At 38.7% G+C, this 22,052-nt stretch overlaps 1 protein-coding gene across 1 annotated transcript in view; it reads left to right on the forward strand.

Moving 5' to 3' along the window:
* Positions 1–22,052, forward strand: part of LOC147404237 (chromosome-partitioning protein, putative (DUF639)) — a 48,391-nt gene extending 26,339 nt beyond the window's left edge. The window contains exons 10-15 of the mRNA XM_086440111.1: positions 15,975–16,662; positions 17,963–18,075; positions 18,873–19,128; positions 20,440–20,505; positions 20,705–21,214; positions 21,772–22,052. Of these exons, the coding sequence (XP_086296237.1) occupies positions 15,975–16,662; positions 17,963–18,075; positions 18,873–19,128; positions 20,440–20,505; positions 20,705–21,001 (1,420 nt within the window). The 3' untranslated portion in view covers positions 21,002–21,214; positions 21,772–22,052. The remainder of the gene's footprint in view (positions 1–15,974; positions 16,663–17,962; positions 18,076–18,872; positions 19,129–20,439; positions 20,506–20,704; positions 21,215–21,771) is intronic.

Consider the following 22,052-nt stretch of genomic DNA (forward strand, 5'->3'; position numbering starts at 1 on the left):
CTTTCAATCTATGGTTATGTGCACACCTCCACGTCAGCAATGTGTGAAACGATGCCAAATTTAATTTCACTCCAGCACAACTCAATTGTTAAATATAGTTCCCCCCCCCGACTAAAATCCTGGCTTCGACCATGTTAGCAATCGAACGTGTTGATGTCATCTGACATGTCGAATCACGATTGTGATGGAGATTTCAAGGTGTTTTGATCTTAGGGATTTTTTTTTTGGGTTGAAGTTTCAAGTGATTCGGAGCTTTGAGCGAGTTATAAATTTTTTAGTGAAAAATTGAAGAAATACCGAAAAGTGATGTTTTCTCTCCAGATTCATACGATTAGTTTTTTTTGCGTTGGATCATAAGATAGATGGCCGTTTTTTTCTATTAGAGCTAATGGAATCGGTATCAAATTGTTCAAATTAGATTGAAGCTCCAATAATGTGTTTTTCAGACTATATTTGATATTTCATGTCATTTATTTATGTATTTATTTTTTGTCATTTTTTTATATCTTATTTCATCCATATTTCTTGGTATTTCTCATTGAATTGGGACTAAGAGAATGTCATTGTGATGGCTTGGCTTCTTTAGTCCACGCAACTAAGTATTAGTAACCAATATTTGTTCTTATCCATCACACTACTGATTTGGGATTATAATGAATACTAGATATTTTGAAACTGGGAAAACTGCTTAGGTGTATGAGCTTCAATAGAGTATCTGGTAGATAGTACATGAAGACAAGCTTTTATCTGCCTATCACTCTACTCTTCGCGGTTCGTGGGAATAGTTTGTCTACTATTAAACTTTTCAGGCCGAATGCTCAACAAATGTTGTTGTGTGTTTATTGGTTGAGGAAAGTAAGGTATTTGAATTCCTTGTTGGTTTGAATTTTGATTATGAGCAAGTGAGGGTTTAAATTATGGGTAAAAAGTCGTTTCTATCTTTTTTTGAGTTGTATACTTATCTATACCGTTCATGAGAAGCGTGTCGTAATGCTATACAAGCGCCCCCTATAGTTGAGAAATTTGTTTTGACCTCCATGTCTCAGAGAGATGGAAGAAGTGATTGTCATATTAAAAGTGTTGGTCAATTGGGAATATCTGGAAATGATTATGATAAATTGAAGTGTGAACGTTGTCAATAGACTCGTCATATTAGGGACACTTATTGGGATCTCCTTGATCATTCTCAGCAAAGATGTTTCTCTAGTAGTAGATGAGGTGGAAACCGCTACGATAGTACATGGGAATTGAGTGTCCATTATGTTACACCTACTTGGCATTTACTGCCAATTACTCTACCTACACAAACTCCTTCTGTGAGCTATATTTGCATCTCTCATGAGATTGAGGTTCTTAGATGTTTCATGACTCAATTGGAGTCACCCAATACTTGTTCCAGATCCTTTTCACATGTAAGTATATTTGTTTCGGCTTTTAGTGCATCTATTTCCATTCCTAGTCACTCTTGGATTATTGATTCATGGGGCCTTCGGTTATAGGATTGGTATAACTTTTTTCTTATCATATCATATTTTTTAATAAAGATAAATAAAAAATTGTTGATGACTTTTACTCTTGCATTACTTGCAAGAGTAATATCTCTATTAATCTTTTTCCATTATCTTTTGTTCTTCATATACCTAATTTTGTTTTAAATATTTTATTTGTTAGTCACATTACCAAGTCCTTGAATTATAGAGTCACATTCTTTCCATCTCATTGTATTTTTTTTAGGACTTGGTGACAAGGAAGATGATGATACGTGTCATGGGGGGTGACTTTAACTATAGGATCTTCCGTTGCTTCACCAATTGAGCATATACCTTTTGCAGTTGGGACTACTACTTCTAAGGAGTTGTCATGAGGATCTTCTTTAGTTATTTTAGTTCGATAATAGAGAGAAGATTAAGTTATAATTAATTAGCCCTAATTAGGCTATAAAAGAGTTACATAAGATAAATAAAAAAGAAAAAGACTATAATAACCCTAGACTTATTTAACACTCCCCCTCAAGTTGGTGCGTGGATATCAACTATGCCCAACTTGGATAAGACATCTTCAAAGGAAGTTTTACTAACTCCTTTAGTAAGAACATCAGCAAGTTGTTGAGAGGTAGGAACAAAGGGAGTACAAATCTGTCCAGAAACTATCTTTTCTCTAATGAAATGACGATCAACTTCTATATGCTTCGTTCTATCATGCTGAACTGGATTTGCAGCTATGTTAATAGCTGATTTATTATCGCAATATAGTAAGAAGGGGACCGGCACAGGAAGACATAAATCAGCGAGTAAGATTTTGAGCCACAACAACTCGCATACTCCAAGTGCCATAGCTCTATATTCTGACTCAGCACTCGATCGAGAAACTACATCCTGCTTTTACTACGCCAAGTTACCAAGTTACCACCAACTTTAGTACAATACCCAGAAGTAGACCTTCTATCAGTCACTGAACCAGCATAATCTGCATCTGTCCATGCCTCAATGCGAAGATGACCATGGTTGTTGAATAAAATACCTCGACCAGGACATCCCTTAAGGTATCTAAGAATACGATAAACAGCAGCAAGATGAGATGTTCGAGGCGAGTGCATAAACTGACTTACAACACTAACAGCATAGGCAATGTCAGGGCGAGTCATAGATAAGTAGATCAACTTTCCCACAAGACGCTGATATTGGCCAATATCTGACACACACTCCCCCTCAGAATCAGCCAACCTATGATTCTGCTCAATAGGAGTATCAGCTGGACGAGATCCAAGCTGACCAGAGGCACTGAGTAAATCAAGAACATACTTACGCTGAGAAATAAATATACCGGACTGAGACCGGGCAACCTCAATACCCAGAAAATAGCGAAGATGGCCAAGATCCTTAATCTCAAATTGACGTCCTAAGTAAGTTTTGACCTCGGTAAGGCCATCGGCATCATCGCCAGTAATAACAATATCATCCACATACACAATCAGAGCAACAATTTTGCCTTGGGAGTGACGCAAGAACAAGGTGTGATCAGCAGAACTCTGATGGAAACCAAACTGATGCATGGCCTTAGTGAAGCGCTCAGACCAAGCACGAGGAGACTGTTTCAAACCATAAAGGGACCGGCGAAGACGACAAACATGTGCAGGAGAAGCAGAAGAAAGAAACCCAGGAGGTTGGACCATATAGACTTCTTCTTGAAGATCACCGTTGAGAAAAGCATTCTTGACATCTAACTGAAAGAGAGGCCAGCCTCGGATAGCAGCAACAGAAAGGAGAACACGAATGGTGGTCATCTTGGCAACCGGAGCAAAAGTTTCCTGATAATCAATCCCATAAGTCTGAGCATAACCTTTGGCCACCAAACGAGCCTTATAACGAGCAATGGAACCGTCCGGATTATGCTTAAGCGTGAAGACCCAGCGACAACCCACAGCTTTCCTTCCAGGCGGAAGAGGAACAATTTCCCAAGTTTGAGTCTTGTCAAGAGCAGTCAACTCATCAATCATAGCTGCTCGCCACTCAGGATGAGCAATAGCATCTGCAACAGTAGTAGGAAGAGAAACAGAGGAAACAGAAGCAAGAAAACTCCGATAGGAGGGTGATAGTGCAGAATCAGAGATATAATTTGAAATGGGATAAGTACAAGTACGCTTACCCTTACGAGTGGCAATAGGACGATCATCACAGGGAACCGACGGAGGAGGAACTGGAGGCGAGGAGGCGAGCTGGTCGGACATAGAAGTGATGGAAGTATCACGGGGACGTCGAGAGTAAACCTGCAATGGAGGAGAGGACGAACTGACGGGGGGTGGAGAGGGAGGAACAGGCATGGGAAGGGGAAATAAAGAAGGAAAAGAATCATCAGGTGAATCTAGAGGAAACCACTCAGATTGAATACCAACGGACCCACTATAGTAAGGAGTATGCTCAAAAAAGGAAACATCTCGAGAAATGAAACGCCGTCGAGAAGGAGGATGGTAACAACGGTATCCTTTCTGGGTGGAGGAATAACCAGAAAGATACATTTGACGGCCTTAGGGTCAAGTTTAGTACGAGTTGGGGCAAGAATTTGAACAAAGCAGACACACCCAAACACGCGTGGAGGAAGTGGAAACACAGGACGATCTGGAGAGAGTTTAGAGAGGGGTGTGGCAAACTGAAGAACACTAGAGGGGGTCCGATTAATAAGGTAAACGGCAGTAAGAACTGCATCGGCCCAATAGGATTGAGGCACATTCATGCCAATAGAAATGGCACGAGCTAACTCTAGAATATGGCGATTTTTTCGTTCTGAGCGACCATTCTGCTGAGGGGTTTTTACATTGGACATTTGATGCTCAATGCCAGACTCTAAACAAAGTTTCAAGACTTCACTATAGGTGTACTCAGTACCATGATCAGAACGGAAGGTCTTGATGGTACAACCAAATTGGGTATGAATCATAGCAAGAAATTGCTTGAAGATCCCATAAACCTCACTCTTGTGTTTCATAAGATAAACCCAAGTGGTACGACTGTGGTCATCGATAAACAAAACAAAATAGCGAAAACCAAGAGTGGATGTGACCGGGGAAGGACCCCACACATCAGAATGAATTAAGTCAAACATAGCAGGTGTAGTAGTATTCATACTAATAGGATAAGAAGAACGCACATGTTTAGCTAATTGACAAGTTTCACAAGAAAATCAAACAAATTGTTATTATGAAATAAAGTAGGGAACATGTGTTTTAAATATCCAAAGGAAATATGGCCTAAACGTAAATGCCAACGCATTACAAGAGCCTTATTGGACTGACTACGACTACTACTAAGCTGAAGAGCAGAATGAGTGCTAGGTGAACCGGGAACGTCCAAGAGATACAATCCATTTTCTTCATGTCCAGTGCCAATCGTCCTCTTCGACTCCAGATCCTGAAAGACACAATGAGAGGGATAAAAAGTTACACTGCAGTTCAAATTTTTTGTAAGACTACTAACAGATACAAGGTTAGTAGTAAGTTGAGGAACATGAAGTGTGTTAATTAAGGATAAAGAAGATGTAACGGGTAAATGACCTTGACCAGCTATGGAAGACAAAGAACCATCAGCCAGTCGGACCTTGCGATGACCAGAACAAACACTATAGGTTTTAAAGAGGGAGGACGTACCGGTCATGTTATCTGAGGCACCAGAATCAATGATCCATGGTGAGGAAGTGGTAGAAACACTGTGTGCAGATGCAAAGGTACCTGAGTGAGCGAAGGTAGAAACTGGCTGAGATGAAGTCTCTATCTGATTGAAGAATTTTCTAAACTTGTCAAGCTCGTCTTGGGACAGAGAAACTGAATCCGATGAGGAGGTAGTAGCTGAAGGAGGTGCTAAATCATTCATTTGCTGAGAAACTACATGAGCTGAAGACCGTTGAGACTGTTGACGATGCTGGTTAGGACGACCATGAAGTGCATAACAGCGAGCCTTCACATGACCTAATTTTCCACAATGATCACACTTATGTCGCTGACGGGTAGGCAGAGACCCACTGGGGGAGTGTGAAGAAGGTAGACGAGCAAGCATAGCGGAGTGATCTCCCGAAGAAAGGGGTATGACAGCTGCGCGACGACTCTCATCAGCCAATACATAGGAATACGCAGTCTGTAGGGAAGGAAAATGATCCATTCCCAATAAATGAACTCTCGCATACTCAAACTCATCCCGGAGACCAGCCAAAAACTGAAAAACCCGATTCTTATCCAGAATTGACGCATACAATGTCTCATCAAGAGGGTCCTTCCAAGAGTAGTACGAAGAATAAAATGTCAACTCTTCCCACCGAGCACGTAGTTGTGATATATAGGTAGTAACAGAAGAGTCACCCGCGAGAGTCGAGAAATCTCACGTTCTAGGTTAAAAATGCGAACATTGTTTTGACGTTGCGAGTAAATACTCTTTGCGGAATCCCATATCTGTTTTGCTGTCGAGGAGAACATAAAACCAGCTGCAATGTGTGATTGCATAGATGTAACCAGCCAAGAACGGACCATAGAATCATTAGCAAACCATTGTGAGTAAGAACTGTCGGTCAGTGCAGGTTGTCTAATTTCACAGTAGTAATTTGAATGCCTGGAAAGTCAGTTGAATGAGAAGGAAGACCACTCGATCCATTACTAAAACCAGTGATAGAGGAAGAGGATGAGTCAGAAGCCATCAAATAATCCGAATACTTTGGTTTGAAGAGAGTTCACGAAGATGAGGGTACGACTTTCTAGAATAAAGTGATCGCAGCACCCTAAAGGTGACAATACACGATCGAAAGAGCTATAACGGTTGATTAAACACTGTTATGGATGGCCCACGTAATCATTACCGCAAGTAATCCTCTTTGCAGCCGGGTTGATTAATAAGTTGTGTAAACAGCCAAAGGTCAAGGGTTCGAGGGTCAGTAGAGAGGTGAGAACAGCCTTAAACAGCACCTGGTTGTGATCGAAACCCTTCGTAGATGTTCAAGAACACTGTTGGAACCCTCATATGACCACTATGGGGATCGGAAAACTAAAACATAGCCACCAGCTGAGTCGCACGAACTAGAACAGCACTGATTAGGTTTGTCTGTGCAAGAAACAAGTTGCACGACGTCTAAAAAACCCACCTTGGGTGTCGCCGGACCTCAATACAGCCACCTTGGGTGTCGCCGGACCTCAATACAGCCACCGTGGGTGTCGCCGGATTGAAATATAGCTGCCTTAGGAGTCGCAGGCTCTAAACAGCATCGTTGCTGTACGTAAAACTGGATCGCAGGCTTCGAATATGGTTTAACTCCCTATCGCATGATGCGATTAGGGTTTGCAGCAACAGAGAACCCCCGTAGGGGTGATATAGGTTGAAGACAAGTAGTGTAGGGGTGTACGAAGTTGATTAAGGTCTGTTACAGGTGAAGAAGGAGGAGTTCGATAAGCTTCAGAGAACAAGCTCTGATACCAAGTTCGATAATAGAGAGAAGATTAAGTTATAATTAATTAGCCCTAATTAGGCTATAAAAGAGTTACATAAGATAAATAAAAAAGAAAAAACTATAATAACCCTAGACTTATTTAACAATTTTTTTCCTTGAGCACCTATAATTCACTCTCCCTCATAACTGGAGTATTTCCACATCCAGTACAACCGCCACTTTCCATTTTATTATTACTATTATCAAATGTGTTGAAAAGAAATAGAAATAGGAAGAGTAAGTCTCTTCATTTCTATTCTCCCTGAAGAAAAGTCCTAATAGAAAAAGATTTGAGTCAAAAAATTTGCATGGGGAGGATGGAAACATTTGTATCCTTTTTTTACTCGAACCATGACTAAGAAAATTTCATTTTAGTACTTTTGAGTTGAGCTTGGTACAATCACATCAAGACGCATGAACAGAACAAGTACAACCAAAGATTTTAAGTTGCAAGGAAAAACAAACAGTTAGGGGAACACAAAACTTCCATATAAGTCTTATATTCGAAAATACTAGATGGTACATGATATGATTGATTAGATGAACAATAGTTAAGAGAACATCAAACCAAAAAACTTCAAGTGCAATCATAGCTAACAAAAGGGAACGAGCAACTTCTAACTAGTTATAGTTTTTTTCATTCTACCATGCCTTTCTACTGAGGAATATCTGCATAAGTGGTTTGATGAATAATGCCATGATCATCAAAATAAGAAGCAAGGTGACCATCCATGTATTCCCCTACTATTATTCAATTTAAGAATTTTTATTATAGCATTGGACCAGTTTTCAATATTTTGTGGAAGGACTTAACACTAAGAAAATAAAACCTACGTAACATGAGAGAAGTCATTCACAAAAGTTACAAAATATTGAAAACCACAAAAGGAAATAATAGGGGAATGTTTCCACAAATCAAAATGAACAAGATAAACAATTGAAATGTTTTTACTACCATTGGCAGGATAAAAAGTTCTATTCTGTCTAGCATATTCAAAGATCTCACATTTTAGCTTAAAAATAATAATGAAATTAAAAAATTGAGGAAACATTTGCTTTAACAAGAAAAAAAGATGGGTGACCAAGATAATGGTGCCACAATAACAACTCTTTAGAAGTAATACTCACAATTGCTAGGTCTAGTAAGTAAAGTCTTTCTCACAACCTGCAATAATCGTCTTTTTCGTCACAAAATCTTAACAATCACAATGAGATGAAAAAAATGTATGCTACAATTCAAGGACTAGGTGATATGACTTAACATACAAGAGTTTTAAAGAAAAGTTAGGGACATGAAGAATAAATGATAATGGTAAATGATTGATAGAAATACTATCCTTGCCAACAATGGAAGATTAAGAGCCATCAATTTTTATTTGTTTTTTACTTTATCTTTAATAGAACAAATAAGATATGATGAAAAAAGAGAGGATATACGAGTTATACAATCAAGGTCCCTGAATCAATGATCCAATGGCAGTTGGAGTAGAAACAAATTCATTAAGGGCTGAAACATATCTACTTTTGTGCGCAAAAGGATGTGGAAAAAGTCTTGTATGATTTCAATTAAATCATGAAATGGTTGAGAGCCTCAATGTCATCACGAGAGAGGTCAATAGTATTCACGCAAAGTCTATGTAGGTGGAGTGATCGGAGACAGAGATTCAATGGATGCAAGAGAATAACCACTCAATCCCTTTGTACTATTATTTTCTCGTCTACCATTGGGGAAACCTCTTTGCTAAGGACGACCATGGAGATCCCTAGAAGAGTCCTTAATATGATGAGTGTGACCACAATATTCACAACACTCAAAGGCCAACTTCTTATATGTTGCAACATCTATTGGACATTTATCCTAAAAAAGATTGGTAATGGTCTAACTCTTCTAATAAATATTAAAGAGTAGAGTAATAGGTGGATAAGGCTTGTCTCCCTATCTCATCTGCTAGATACTCTGTCGGAACTCATAAACCCGATTGGTATTTCCAATTCCAGAGTGTGGTATTTACCATATCCCATATCTTTTGTGTGGTGTATTAGAATAAATATCTATGACTAATATCTAGATGCATAGAATGAAAAAGTCAAGACATCACAATGGTATTGTCTTGATCTCATTTAACATACTTAGGATCATAAGGACTACTGGGCTAGGCATAGTGATGGTGCTGTCAAGTATCCTACCATGCATTTTCCCTTAGCATATAACATAGCATACTGAGATCACATAAAGGATTTTTCTCCATTAAATTTTACTGTAATAATCTAAGGTTGGGAACATCATTCCGAGTCTCATTCATGCTCTCTTTAGCATTTAAATGAACATTGGGGAAGAACTAACCCTAGTCATCAAAACAATTCACCAATCTACACATTAGATCTCACAACTTTACGCCTAATCTCCACAGATCAAATACTATGCTGACCAATGACTACACAGTCCAAAAAACTTAAACGTGGCTCTTCACAAAGAAGAATTGTAGAATTGTCAAGTCTCTAATTAAGAGCTTGACAGATATATATAATAATAAAAAAGGTGAATGGACAAAAATGCCCTTACATAGGTGAATGGACATAAATGTCTTTACACAGAAAAAGAAACATAGAAATAACAAAATTAGACTACTACTATCTACTATTTTCCAATACTTCCCCTCAAGCTGGAACAAATATATCAACTAAACCCAGCTTGATAAGATGAGAGTTAGAGATAGAACGACCAACAGACTTTGTAAACATGTCGGCAAGTTGATCTGAAGAAGATACAAAGACTGTCTGAAGGGCACCAGATCGAACTTTCTTCCTGAGAAAGTGAACATCAACCTCTATATGCTTAGTTCGTTCATGAAGAACTGAGTCAGAAGCAAGCATGATAGCAGACTTGTTGTCGCAGAACAACGAGGAAGAACCAGAAAGAGGAAATCCCAATTCTGTTAGTAAAGATCGAAGCCAGAGAAGCTCACATGTCCCAAGAGCCATAGCACGATACTCAGCTTCAGCAGAAGAACGAGAGACCACACTCTGTTTCTTACTTTTCCATGAGATAAAGTTACCTCCATGGAATGTACAGAAACCAGAGGTAGATCTCCTATCTGTAAGAGAGCCCGCATAATCAGCATCAGTGAAACATGACAAATGTGGTTGAACAGTGGATGAGTAGAAAAGCCCAAGGACAGGACGTGACTTTAGTAGCGAAGAATACGATGAACGGCCTCAAGGTGAGATGTATGCGGAGCATGCATAAACTGACTGACCACACTAACCGCAAAGGTCAAATCCGGTCTAGTATTACTCAAATAGATCAGACGACCTACAAGTTTCTGATAAGAAGCCGGATCAGATAATAGATCACCAGATTCGATATGGAGTCGATGATTCTGATCCATAGGAGAAGAGGCAGGACGACAACCAAGCATACCAGTATCCTGAAGAAGGTCCAACGTGTATTTGCGCTGAGATAGTGAAATGCCTCATCGAGTGCGAGCTACTTCTATCCCCAAGAAGTACTTGAGAGGACCCAAGTCCTTAACCTCAAAAACACGATCCAATATCATCTTCACCCTGTCAATCCACTGGGCATCATCTCCTGTCAAGATAATATCATCTACATATACTAGAACTATGGCACATCGACCCTCCAATCCTCGATGAACAAAACAAGTATGATCTGAGTGACATCTGGTAAACTCCATAGACAAAATAACTTCTGAAAAATGCTGAAACCAAGCTCGCGGGGACTGTTTCAGACCATACAGAGATTTGAGAAGGCGACATACCTTCCCACAATATTCCCCCTGAAGACGAAACCCAGGACGGGGTCCATATATATAACTTTAGTCAAATCACTGTTCAAGAAAGCGTTCTTCACATCGAGTTGATGAAGAGGTCATGAGTGACAAGTAGCTAAAGAGATAAGAAGACGAACAGTGGAAAGTTTGGCAACAGGAGCAAATGTGGCGCCAAAATCCTTCCCTGGAGTCTGCATAAATCCCTTAGCAACTAGTCGCGCCTTATACCGATCAACAGTGCCATCTGCGAGGTATTTCACCGTAAAGACTCATTTACAACCAACGGTTCGCTCCCTAGATGGAAGGGTAACAATTTCTCAGGTATTATTTTTCTGCAAAGTATTCATCTCAATAGTCATAGCTTTAGTCCATTGAGGATCTTGCAAAGCCTCTGATACAGACCAAGGAACTCGAATAGAATCAATAAGAGCAAGGTAGGCCTGATAAGAAGGAGAAAGACCCTGATAGGCGACAAACTGGGCAATGGGATGATCAGTAACACACCCTCGTTTACTTTTGCGAAGATCAATAGGTAAGTGAGAGTTAGAAACAAAAGGAATAGGAGCAGTTATAGGTGTAAGAGTAGGAGATGATATACCTGAGTCCAAGGAGGGGTTGGCAAAGGTGGAGATGGACGAGGGCGACGAGTGTAGACCTAAAACTCCGACAGAGGTGAAGGAAAAATCGGAGAGGGTAGCACTATAGGTGATGGGTCCTGCGAAGAAAAAGGTTCCTGCAAAGAAGAAGTAGTACGAAAATATGGAATATTTTCAAAGAATGTAACATCAAGAGAATGTATGACATGGTGAGAAACCGGATCATAACACCGATACCCCTTGGACATAGTAGAATAACCCAAGAAGACGCATCGAATGACTTTATCATCTAATTTAGTACGAGTGGGAGTTCTATCTTGAACAAAACATGTGCACCCAAAGACTCTAGGAGTAATTGGGAAGAGAGTGCGGTCGGGTTGAAGAACATGAAGAGGTACTTGTCCTCCTAAGGTGCGACTCGGAACGCGGCTAATAAGAAAAGCCGCAGTTAGAACTGCCATATTCCAATATGCCTTAAGAACATGCATGCCTCGAAGAAGACACTTGACTGTATTCATGAGATGACGATTCTTACGTTCTACCACCCCATTCTGCTCAGGAGTGTATGGACATGTCAACTGATGGAGCATACCATTCTCATGAAGATAGGAACTAATCCCATTTGAAATATATTCTCCCCCATTATCTGACCTGAGAGATTTAACAGTGATGTTGTACTGAGTTTGAATCATCTTAAGAAAATTAACAAAAATAGGAAGCACTTCAGAACGAGAACGCATCAAATAAACCCAAGTGCAACGAGAATAATCATCTATAAATGTAACATATAGTATCTATGACCATTAAATGCAGTAACAGGGGGAAGGCCCCCAGACATCAGAATGAACTAAATCAAATATTGTATTAAACTGATGCATACGAGGAATATACGAGGTACAAGTGTGTTTAGAGAGTTCACACACAGAACACTGAAATTTGTACCCATTACAAGAAGTTTTTAAAGCAGGAAATAAAGAACATAAGTGCTGAAAATTAGCATGTCCTAAGCGAGCATGCCATAAATCTAAAGACTAAGATGAAAAAGTGTGGCTCCCAGACGATGGAAGCACAGAAGCTGGAGCCGCAATCGATTGAGATCCAAATATGTACAACCCATCCTTCTCGTACCCCTTGCCAAAAATACTTCTCGAAGTCAGGTCCTGAAAAATACAGTGAGTAGGAAAAAATGTTACAGAACAATTTAAAGATTTAGTAATGCTACTCACAGATAAAAGGTTAAGAGATAGGTGAGGGACATGAAGCACGGAGTCAAGAGAAAAATTAGGCGATAATGAGATAGTACCCTTTCTGTGGATAGGTGTGAGGGACCCATCAGCAAGACGAACCTCCCTATGAGTAGTAGGAAAAATAGAGGATGTAAAATGACTAGACTCACCAGTCATGTGATCAGAGGCGCCAAAATCAATTACCCATGTCAGTAGAGCAGAGCCAAACTGAGTAGCATGAACTGCAGAGGATGTACCTTGAGGTGTAATAACCAATGCAACAGTCGAGGATGAGGGAGTGTGAGCCTGGATCTGATCTCGTACAATGGTTGCAATCTGAGTCTGGAGATGTTGCAAATCGATGGTGCCAAGAGTCGCTTGAGAAACTGATGCAGACTCTACAGTAGCAGCACAAGGAGAAGGATGTCCCATAGAAGGTTGTCCCACAGAAGATCTCAAAAGGTGGGGATAAAGCTAAAAGCAACGGATCTTCTCATGTCTAACCTTCCCACAATGGCTGCAAGTAAGGCCACTCCCTTTACCACGTCCACGGCCTCCACGGGCTCGACTGCCATGTCCTTGAGTACAAGAATCAGAGAACCCTGAATTGGTTGCTAGAGCCATCTGATTTGTAGCTGGGGCAGAGATAATCCCAGGGACTTGAGTCTGAGAAGAAGCTACACGGCGACGATGCTCATCACTATCAATGGTCGCAAATGTCTCAAATAAAGATGGTAAAGGAGTCGTGTTAAGAATTTGTGTCCGAAGTACTTCAAACTCAGGACGTAGACCCATGAGGAATTGGTATGTCTGATGTCGACCAATCCGCTTAACCACATACCCAGCTGCTTCTGCAGACAACTCAGTCATAGACTCATAGTGCGAGAGCTCTTTCCAACGAGACTAAAGGAAACCAAAGTAATCTACCACACTCTGAGTGCCTTGGGTAGCTTGAGCAATATCCCAATACAGCTCATTAATCCTCGAGTCATTCATAGCATGCGCTTATGTCTGAGTGAGGGCCGACCACAAAGAAGAGACAGTCTCATGGTACATAAACATGGTATAGATGCCCTGTTCCATAGAGTTAAATAACCATCCAAGAATGGTACAGTTATCGATTTCCTATTGTTCAAATTTGGGATCAGTGGGGGGTGGCTTAGGGATGGTGCCCAATAACCAACCGGATTTACCTCTACTACCCAAATAAAGTTGCACAGACCGAGACCAGGATTAAAAGTTACGACTATCTAACAGAGCAGTAGTAATCCGTTGTACAGAAGAATTTCCCCCAAGAGCAGTGTGGGAGTCCTTTATCTCGTGAGTAGATGTCACGGTTTATACTAAACAAGAAGTGACGTAACTTGTGGATTGAAGGGAGATCTCGTACAGTCGAAAATAAGGAAGGTCACCTAGGGCTGTCAACGGATAGCTATCCAATCGGATAGTGCTATATCCGAAAAAAATATCGGATATCTGATAATATCCGAACCGATAAAAAATCCTGAACGATCACCGACCAGAGAAGACGGTGGTTATGGCTGGTTCGTCTGCGTTCTAATTGTCGAGAATCAAAGCCAGGAAGTCGTAGTTGCTGTCGTTGATCACACCCAGCACTAGTGCTATATCCGAATTCAAATCCGAAAAAAATGTCGGATATCCGATAATATCCGAACCGATATCGTAGGTCTCTAAAGGCACCCTAAGTGCTGTCACACGCCTCCACAGGCTGCAGTGCTGCTATTGTAAATAAAAAAAAGGGACCCAACAGTCCAGCCAATAGGCTAACGATGAACAAAATAGGGCATAAAACACAGCGCAGAGAGTTATCGCAGCATGTGATAAAAAAAGATGAAGGAGATCGAAGGAGAACCAAGAGAGGAATTCTAATGGCTCTGATACCAAGAAGAATTGTAGAATTGTCAAGTCTCTAATTAAGAGTTTGGCAGATATATATATAATAATAAAAAAGGTGAATGGACAAAAATGCCCTTACATAGGTGAATGGACATAAATGTCCTTACACAAGAAATATAGAAATAACAAAATTAGACTACTACTATCTACTATTTTCCAATACACAACACCCAAAGAGGTCCCACGACCATACCAACGATGCTTTCAACTACAAATGACATTTTTAAAGTTTCTAAAACCAAGCAACACATTCTACCAATTTCAATGAGACGTATCATGAAATATGACTGAATTATTAAAAAATAGTTTACAAATGACGTCAAGTCATCAATATGAAACTATTTCTACTAGTTTTAATAGGTAAAAATGACTAGCCTTCTTGGGATCAAATACACACAAATAAATAAATAAATAAATAACCATATGAATATGGAGGAGAAAAACCATCATATCTGGATTTTTCGATATATTCTTTGATTTTTCATCAAAAACTTCATAACTCACTCAAAGCTCTAAATCACCTGAAATTGTGGCAAAAAGTTCCTAAAATTAAGACCTCTTGAAATCCTCTATCACAGTCATGATTTAGCAATGGGCCAGATGACGTCAACACGTACACGGTTGTTGTTTTCTTCATACAAAATATTAAAAAATCTCTTCCCTGCTCCCCTTTACTTCTCTAGATGATTTTCTTACTTTCTAGGGGTTTGTAGATGCTTTGATACCAAGTTGGTTGTTGTAGATTACGTCTTCTAGGGGTTAGGGTTGGAAGACAAATGAAGAAGAAGAAGAGGGATTTAGGGAAGAAAAATGACACACACACACACACAAACACAAAGACTTGAAAAAATCCATCTCGCATGGACTTATTTTAAGAGTACTACTACCAGCCAAAATCCCCTATAACATGAGGCATTTTACATCTCTTCCATCCTTTTGAAGAGAGTTGGACGAGCTAGTTATTTAATATATTATTTTTCAGTACATCCTTCTTTGTTTGTTCTTTTTGAAATAATGAAGTTGCCAGTCATATATTTTTCAGTCAGAGTGGTTATGATGGAAACTCAAAATCAGTAAGAATGATTTTGATTGAAATTAAAAATGTTAGATAAAGAAACAAGTATGCCTAATACGTTAAGTATAATCGAGATGGAAAGCAAGTGGTTGTATGCTCTCATTAAAGATGTGTCCAGCATAATAAAATACCAATATTATCATTGTCAATCTAATGGAAATTTTTATAGTCTGCTAATGAATCAGAAAATCAAGAGATTGCTTGAGCATTGGAGTTGAGAAAAAGAAATACATTTTCTTCATGTTAGAAGCATTGTTGACAATAATGTTCTGATCCCCATATTAATGTGGGCCTGGTGTGCAGTCTTTGGAGTGGGCTCACAATTGTGATGCTTGCCATAATGTTCAGAGCCATAATAATGTACATGCCTCCCTTTTTAGTGTATGACTCTAATCTCTCTTCTGAACAGTTCTGAAACTTGGGTACTGGAATTCGTTGACTTTAGCGGCGAAATGAGACGAGATGTCTGGCATGCTTTCATCAGTGAAGTAATTTCTTTATACGACTTCATACGGGAATATGGACCTGAGGATAGTGATCAATCAGTGCACCATGTGTATGGAGCTCACAGAGGGAAGAGCAGAGCTATTACCAGTGCCATTAATAGTATAACTAGACTCCAGGCCCTCCAATTTATTCGCAAATTATCGGAAGACCCCACTAAACTTGTTCAGTTCTCATATTTGCGAAATGCACCTTATGGTGATGTTGTTTGCCAGACTTTGGCTGTAAATTTTTGGGGTGGGCCATTGGTCACAAAATTTACAGAAACAGACCGTCTACCGCCTCAAAGGGTAATGCTATCGGACGACATTTCTAGCAATAGCGTTCATGTGTTTGACATAGATGGAAGTGTGTACTTGAGAAAGTGGATGAGATCTCCTTCGTGGGCATCTAGCACATCAGTTGCCTTTTGGAAGAATGCTTCCGTAAGACAAGGGGTGGTTTTAAGTAAAAATCTTGTTGTGGCTGATACAACTCTTGTAGAAAGGGCAGCTATGGGATGTAAAGAAAAAAGCCAGGTGGTTGAAAAAACACAAGCTACAATTGATGCTGCCATGCTCAAAGGTATCCCCAGTAACATTGACCTCCTCAAGGTATGCTCTCGGCGTCTATTTAACCATGAACTTGTTAAATGTGTGAATTATATATATATAGGTATTGAGAGTGTATGTTTTCCTCCACTCTCAGGTGTGTCATACCCTAGTTAAACCCCGTGATCCTCTTATATTCCCCTTCTCCAACAGATTGGTCTTTTGGAGTAGTTGGTTGGTTAACATGGTATCAGAGTGTTAGGTCCGTATAGGTCACGGGTTTGAATCTTTCCACCTTACGGGTAAGGGGGAGTGTTGAGTGTATTTTCCTCCACTCTCGGGTGTGTGATACCCCAGTTAAGCCCCATGACCCTCTTATATTCGTAGTTCTCCCCTGCTCCAACAGTTCAGTCTTTTGGAGCAGTTGGTTGGTTAACATGTACGATAATGTAGATAGTTGCTATTGCCACACCAACTTTTGCTAATGCTACACCAATTCCTATGTAAATCATCAAAGAATTGCACACAGTTGGGGTGGTGTGAGCAAAAGTTGGTATGGCAATAGCAGCTCTCATAATGTATGAACTAGAATAAGTACATATTACCCCTTATTAAAATGATATTTAGGTTTTTGAGGATTAAGAAACATATAATTAAATTTTCTTGTTTGGAGGAATTGATGTTTAATAATACCCTGGTGAAAGAGGATTTTTATCACGCAACATGAAAGAGAATTGTATTGTACTGCACATTCAGAGAAAATTATCTAATTGTGCCTGATGAATCTGTAATGCCCCACGAATCTATCAGGAGGAACTGAAGTTGTAACTGAGACAACATTTTCAATTAACTTCGTTTTGGTTTTGCCATAATCAGTTTATGTGTTAACAACTTCTTGAAGAAAAAGAAATTTTTATTTCATTTAGTTATTTGGGGGCTCTTATCGTTTTTACGAGAACCTGTGTTATAGAATAGTTGTAAATAATTTGTTAGACATTTTAATTGACCCAAATCTTTTGAGATAAGGCTTTTTTTGGTATGTTATGTTAAAAAAAGGGGATAAACTGGTGTGAAATCACATGTTATAGAAACTTCTAATTTAAAGAAACACAGAAACTAAATAACTGAAACAGAATTTCGTCGTGTGAACTTCACCAGTTTTTTTTTGTCTTCAACCTTTTACCATGTGTTTATTCCAAACATACCACTAACATTCTAAGTTGGCAAACTTTGTCTATTTGAGTTTTGTCAAATAAAGCTACAAGGCTTTAGCCAAATTCTTTTGTAGTTATCGTAAATAAATTCTTTATTTCTTTACATGTCATCGTTGGTTAAAAATGGTTTCCATTTTATTGCTATGCAGGAACTTATGCTTCCTTTGATGGTTACTGCCAAGAATTTTGAAAAACTTAGGTGCTGGGAGGAGCCACATTTAACTGTCTCTTTTCTTGCTTTGGCCTACACTATTATTTTCAGGTAAGTTTAATGAGCTTCACTGGTTTACAGAATTTTGTGGTTTCATAACCCTGTTTAGAGTAGACCAGTAAATTTAGAGGAAATTGATGCTGGTATGAAATATAATACAAGCATAACATTGAGTCTTATAAAGGAGTTTGAAAATAGGAGCAACCTTACCTACAATTTTCATATAATAGATTCATGTAAGAAATATAATATCTAAAGAAATTGGTAATAACTGAGGGCTTCCACTTCAAAATGAACCAATTGTTGTCAATGTAACTTGGTGGACATACACTCGACTCTATTTTGGCAACTGACACACTTCACGCTAAGTCAACACTTGCATCTTTGTCAGCAAAGCCTTTATGCTTGGCCCAAGTATCATGATCTAAATCTTCCAAATAAAAATCTGCTATACATGTTGAGAGAAGTGATCCTTGAATGCTTCCTTTTCTTTCCCTAAAATTCAATCTATTTGAGAACTTCCATAGACTACTCATTCGAACATGCATTGGATGCTTGTTAATCAATGGGAAGAATGACGCTTTTGCATTTGCTTGTGTCATTTTTTAGAGCTGCTATTAGCACCGCAAATTTTACATTTTACACCCCAATTTAAATAATAAAAATAAGTACATTTGCCCTTTTTTTTTAGCAGCACATCTGTTTCATCCCCTTTGGTAGCAGGCCATTTTTTTTCCATTTTTATGGTATGTGTTTTTTTATGAATTCTTAAATTTCACCTACAAAAAGAATTTATTTCCATTAGCATAACTTTAATTCAAACTTACATTGAGATCCTCTTTTTTCAGAAACATGCTGTCATACGTATTTCCTGTGACATTAATGGTTATGGCAGCTGCTATGCTGTTACTAAAGGGGCTTAAAGAGCAAGGTCGTCTCGGTAGATCCTTCGGGAAAGTTATAATCCATGATCAAGCGCCTTCAAACACAATCCAAAAGATCATAGCTATTAAAGAAGCCATGCTTGAACTGGAAAACGTTCTCCAGAACTTGAACGTTACACTGTTAAAAATCCATACAATTGTTCTATCAGGTCAACCTAAGGTATTTCATGTCTAATTTCAAGGTTTCTAATTCACTCTGTTAATTTTTCGATCAAAATTACTATATTCTATAGGAAATCTTCGGGATATCTCTCTTCATCCCTGTCGTTCTGGAAAAAATAACCAAAATAGTTGGCATAATTCACAGATAATCGACTAAAATGTGACAACTAGTCTTTGCTTCCATTTATTTACTTAAAAAGAATAATATTATTTGACTCTTAAAAACTTACTATACATTTCTAGTAAAAGGGATGAGCTCTAATATTCAAGTTTCCAATTGCAAGTTTTTGTTCTCTCTTTATGTAGTGCTTTGTATCTTCCCTGTTTGTTGTTTCTTTTAACTTTTCAGCTGTTTGATACATTTTATTTATTGGTTGTGGTTTGCAATTTCTACTGTAGGTCCCTAACGTAGTGACAAGGGATGTTGTAAATAAAAGGCAACATGCATGTTTAATGCAAGTGCTTTGCCTTTTTATCATTTTTGGAGCTCTTGTGTTTTGGAGCTAATTGGAAATGATAAGTGAGAATAACTTGACAGGTTATGTGGAAGTCTACACACCCACCCACCCACAACCATACCCACACCCACACCATCCCTTACCGAATCTGATTCGGTCTCCTCTCCCTCTTTCTCATTCTCCTTCTTCTTTGAAACTACATTAGTTTCAACTAGGATTTTGTGGTACAAGAAACAATGAAACCTCAACCCTAATCTAGAAGTTAGAAAATCTCAATAGCGGAAAAAAATAAAAAAAATCAAACAAAGCTTCATTCTGTAGGTCAGAACCAAATTCGCCAACATAAATTCAGTAGGAATCTACCGAATCTAACCTAAAAGGATTCAGTAGGTTTCTAGAGTGTTCCAATTGGTAAGTTCCTATCAAGTCCTTCCAGGTGGATTCATTAGGATCCCTGCCGAGTAGCAATGTAAATCTTCAGTAGCTTCCTACTGAACAAAAAATTTGTCTTTTTTTTTTTTTTTAAGTGGGTGTGACGAGTAATTTCGCTATGTATTAGAAAATAGCATTTAAGAGGGTGAATGAGTAAAAAAGTGGGTGCATATATATTGTATATGATGATGATCTGTACATCTGTCATAATAGTTTCATCAATTACTTTCTTAAAATAATTCTAATATATTATCTATGTTCTTCACTTGAATAAGCAGCTATGTGGTTTATTAAATATTTATCTCAAATGATTTACTCACCTCCATTCCGTTTTTGTTTACCCATCTGAGACTAAGAACACTTCTCTCTTTCCTAATGGATTGTGGATCTTCATTTAATGTGAGTGCAATCTCTGCTAGGAGCCAGTCTTAACCTGTCAAGCTAATCAATACGATTTGAAAAACAAGGGGGCGTCACTAACTTATGTGCTGCCTTTTTATCAGTGATGCTCTGTACCACATGAAATGCTTTTTTAACTAACGTGTATAGTCTGAAGCCTTTTGTTTATTTAATCATGTTAAGTACCACATGCCAAATCACAAAAAAAATGGAAAGATTGGTCGTCTCATGTATTTGTTTGCCCTTTATAAAGTACTAATATTCTCACGCCTGACCTTCTTGTAGATAACAGCTGAGGTTGCTCTGGTGCTGTTTTCTTCTGCAACTGTTCTCCTCATAGTCCCTTTCAGATACATCCTTGCGTTTGTCCTCTTTGATCTGTTCACACGGGAATTTGAGTTCCGGAGAGAAATGGTCTTGAGGTTCATGACCCTTTTGAAGGAACGCTGGAACACCATCCCTGCAGCACCCGTGGTTGTGTTACCTTATGAGAATGATGAAACTGGATCAGAGAGTCCAAGTAAAGGATCTGATTATCAGGGGAAATCTGAAAAAACACAAAGTGGTGGGAAGTCTCGATAGAACTAATTATACGATATTTTTAATGTAACATATGTGCATGTATAGGTTTGTGAAGAAATGAAAAGTATCATTATTTAAGGCCTTGCCCCAAGTATTACAGTACATGTCAGTATTTTCTTACCAGCTCCATCGACACTCATTTCGAGCCATTTCAGGAAGAAATGAGTCCTAATCGGTCGATCAAACGGCATCCCTGCCTTAATTATTCCCCAGGTAATGTTACTAAAACTTTTTTTCCCTTCAATTGTGATAGTTGATTCTTGGGTAAATTACAATTGACCCCCTGAGGTTTGGCATACTTTCATTTTGACCCCTAACATTTTAACAATTGCACTTACCACCCCTTTCATACTTGTTTAAGTTCAAATGTTATTTTCCTATTTTGCCATCTCATTTTATCTTTTTTTCATTAAAAAAATAAAATTGAAATTATAAAAATGTCCCAGTCTAAACGTTCACAGGGGAACTCATTCTTTCAATAGGATATTTTTGTTTATTAAAAAAAAAACATTTTAAAAAGGGTAAAACAGTCTTTTATGAAAAGTAAAAATATTTTGTAATCATTTGGTTGACGACGAAAGGGAGGGGGTAAGTGAACCCATTAGATAATTATAGGCAAGGTAAGTGCAATTGTCAAAATGTTAGGGGGTTGACAGAATTATGCCAAACCATAGGGGGTGAAAATGTACTTTACCCTTGATTCTTTTCAAACACTAGTGATACTGTTATAGTTGATCTTAGGGACCATTTTAAAATGTTGTTGCTTGCAGGAAAAGGTACGCGTTTGCAACTTGTTGCGATGACCATGCTTGGTGTCTATCGAACCAGTCAAAAGTTCCGAGTATGTGCCGTGGTTCAGTTTTTGTATGTTAACAGTACATCTGGATCGAATAAATGATGAACTAAGTCGATAGAAAATTTGTAAGGACACCCACACCTCCCTTAATTATTACTCAAGTCTAGCAATGTTAACCCAGATAATCAGGCTTGGTACCTGTTTTCACATCCTTAATTCCAACGACGCCTAAGGTGTCCTTTTTGAAATTTATTA

The sequence above is a fragment of the Akebia trifoliata genome, chromosome 4, assembly GCF_017979445.1.
Source record: "Akebia trifoliata isolate Shusen 1 chromosome 4, ASM1797944v1, whole genome shotgun sequence".
Lineage (NCBI taxonomy): Eukaryota > Viridiplantae > Streptophyta > Magnoliopsida > Ranunculales > Lardizabalaceae > Akebia > Akebia trifoliata.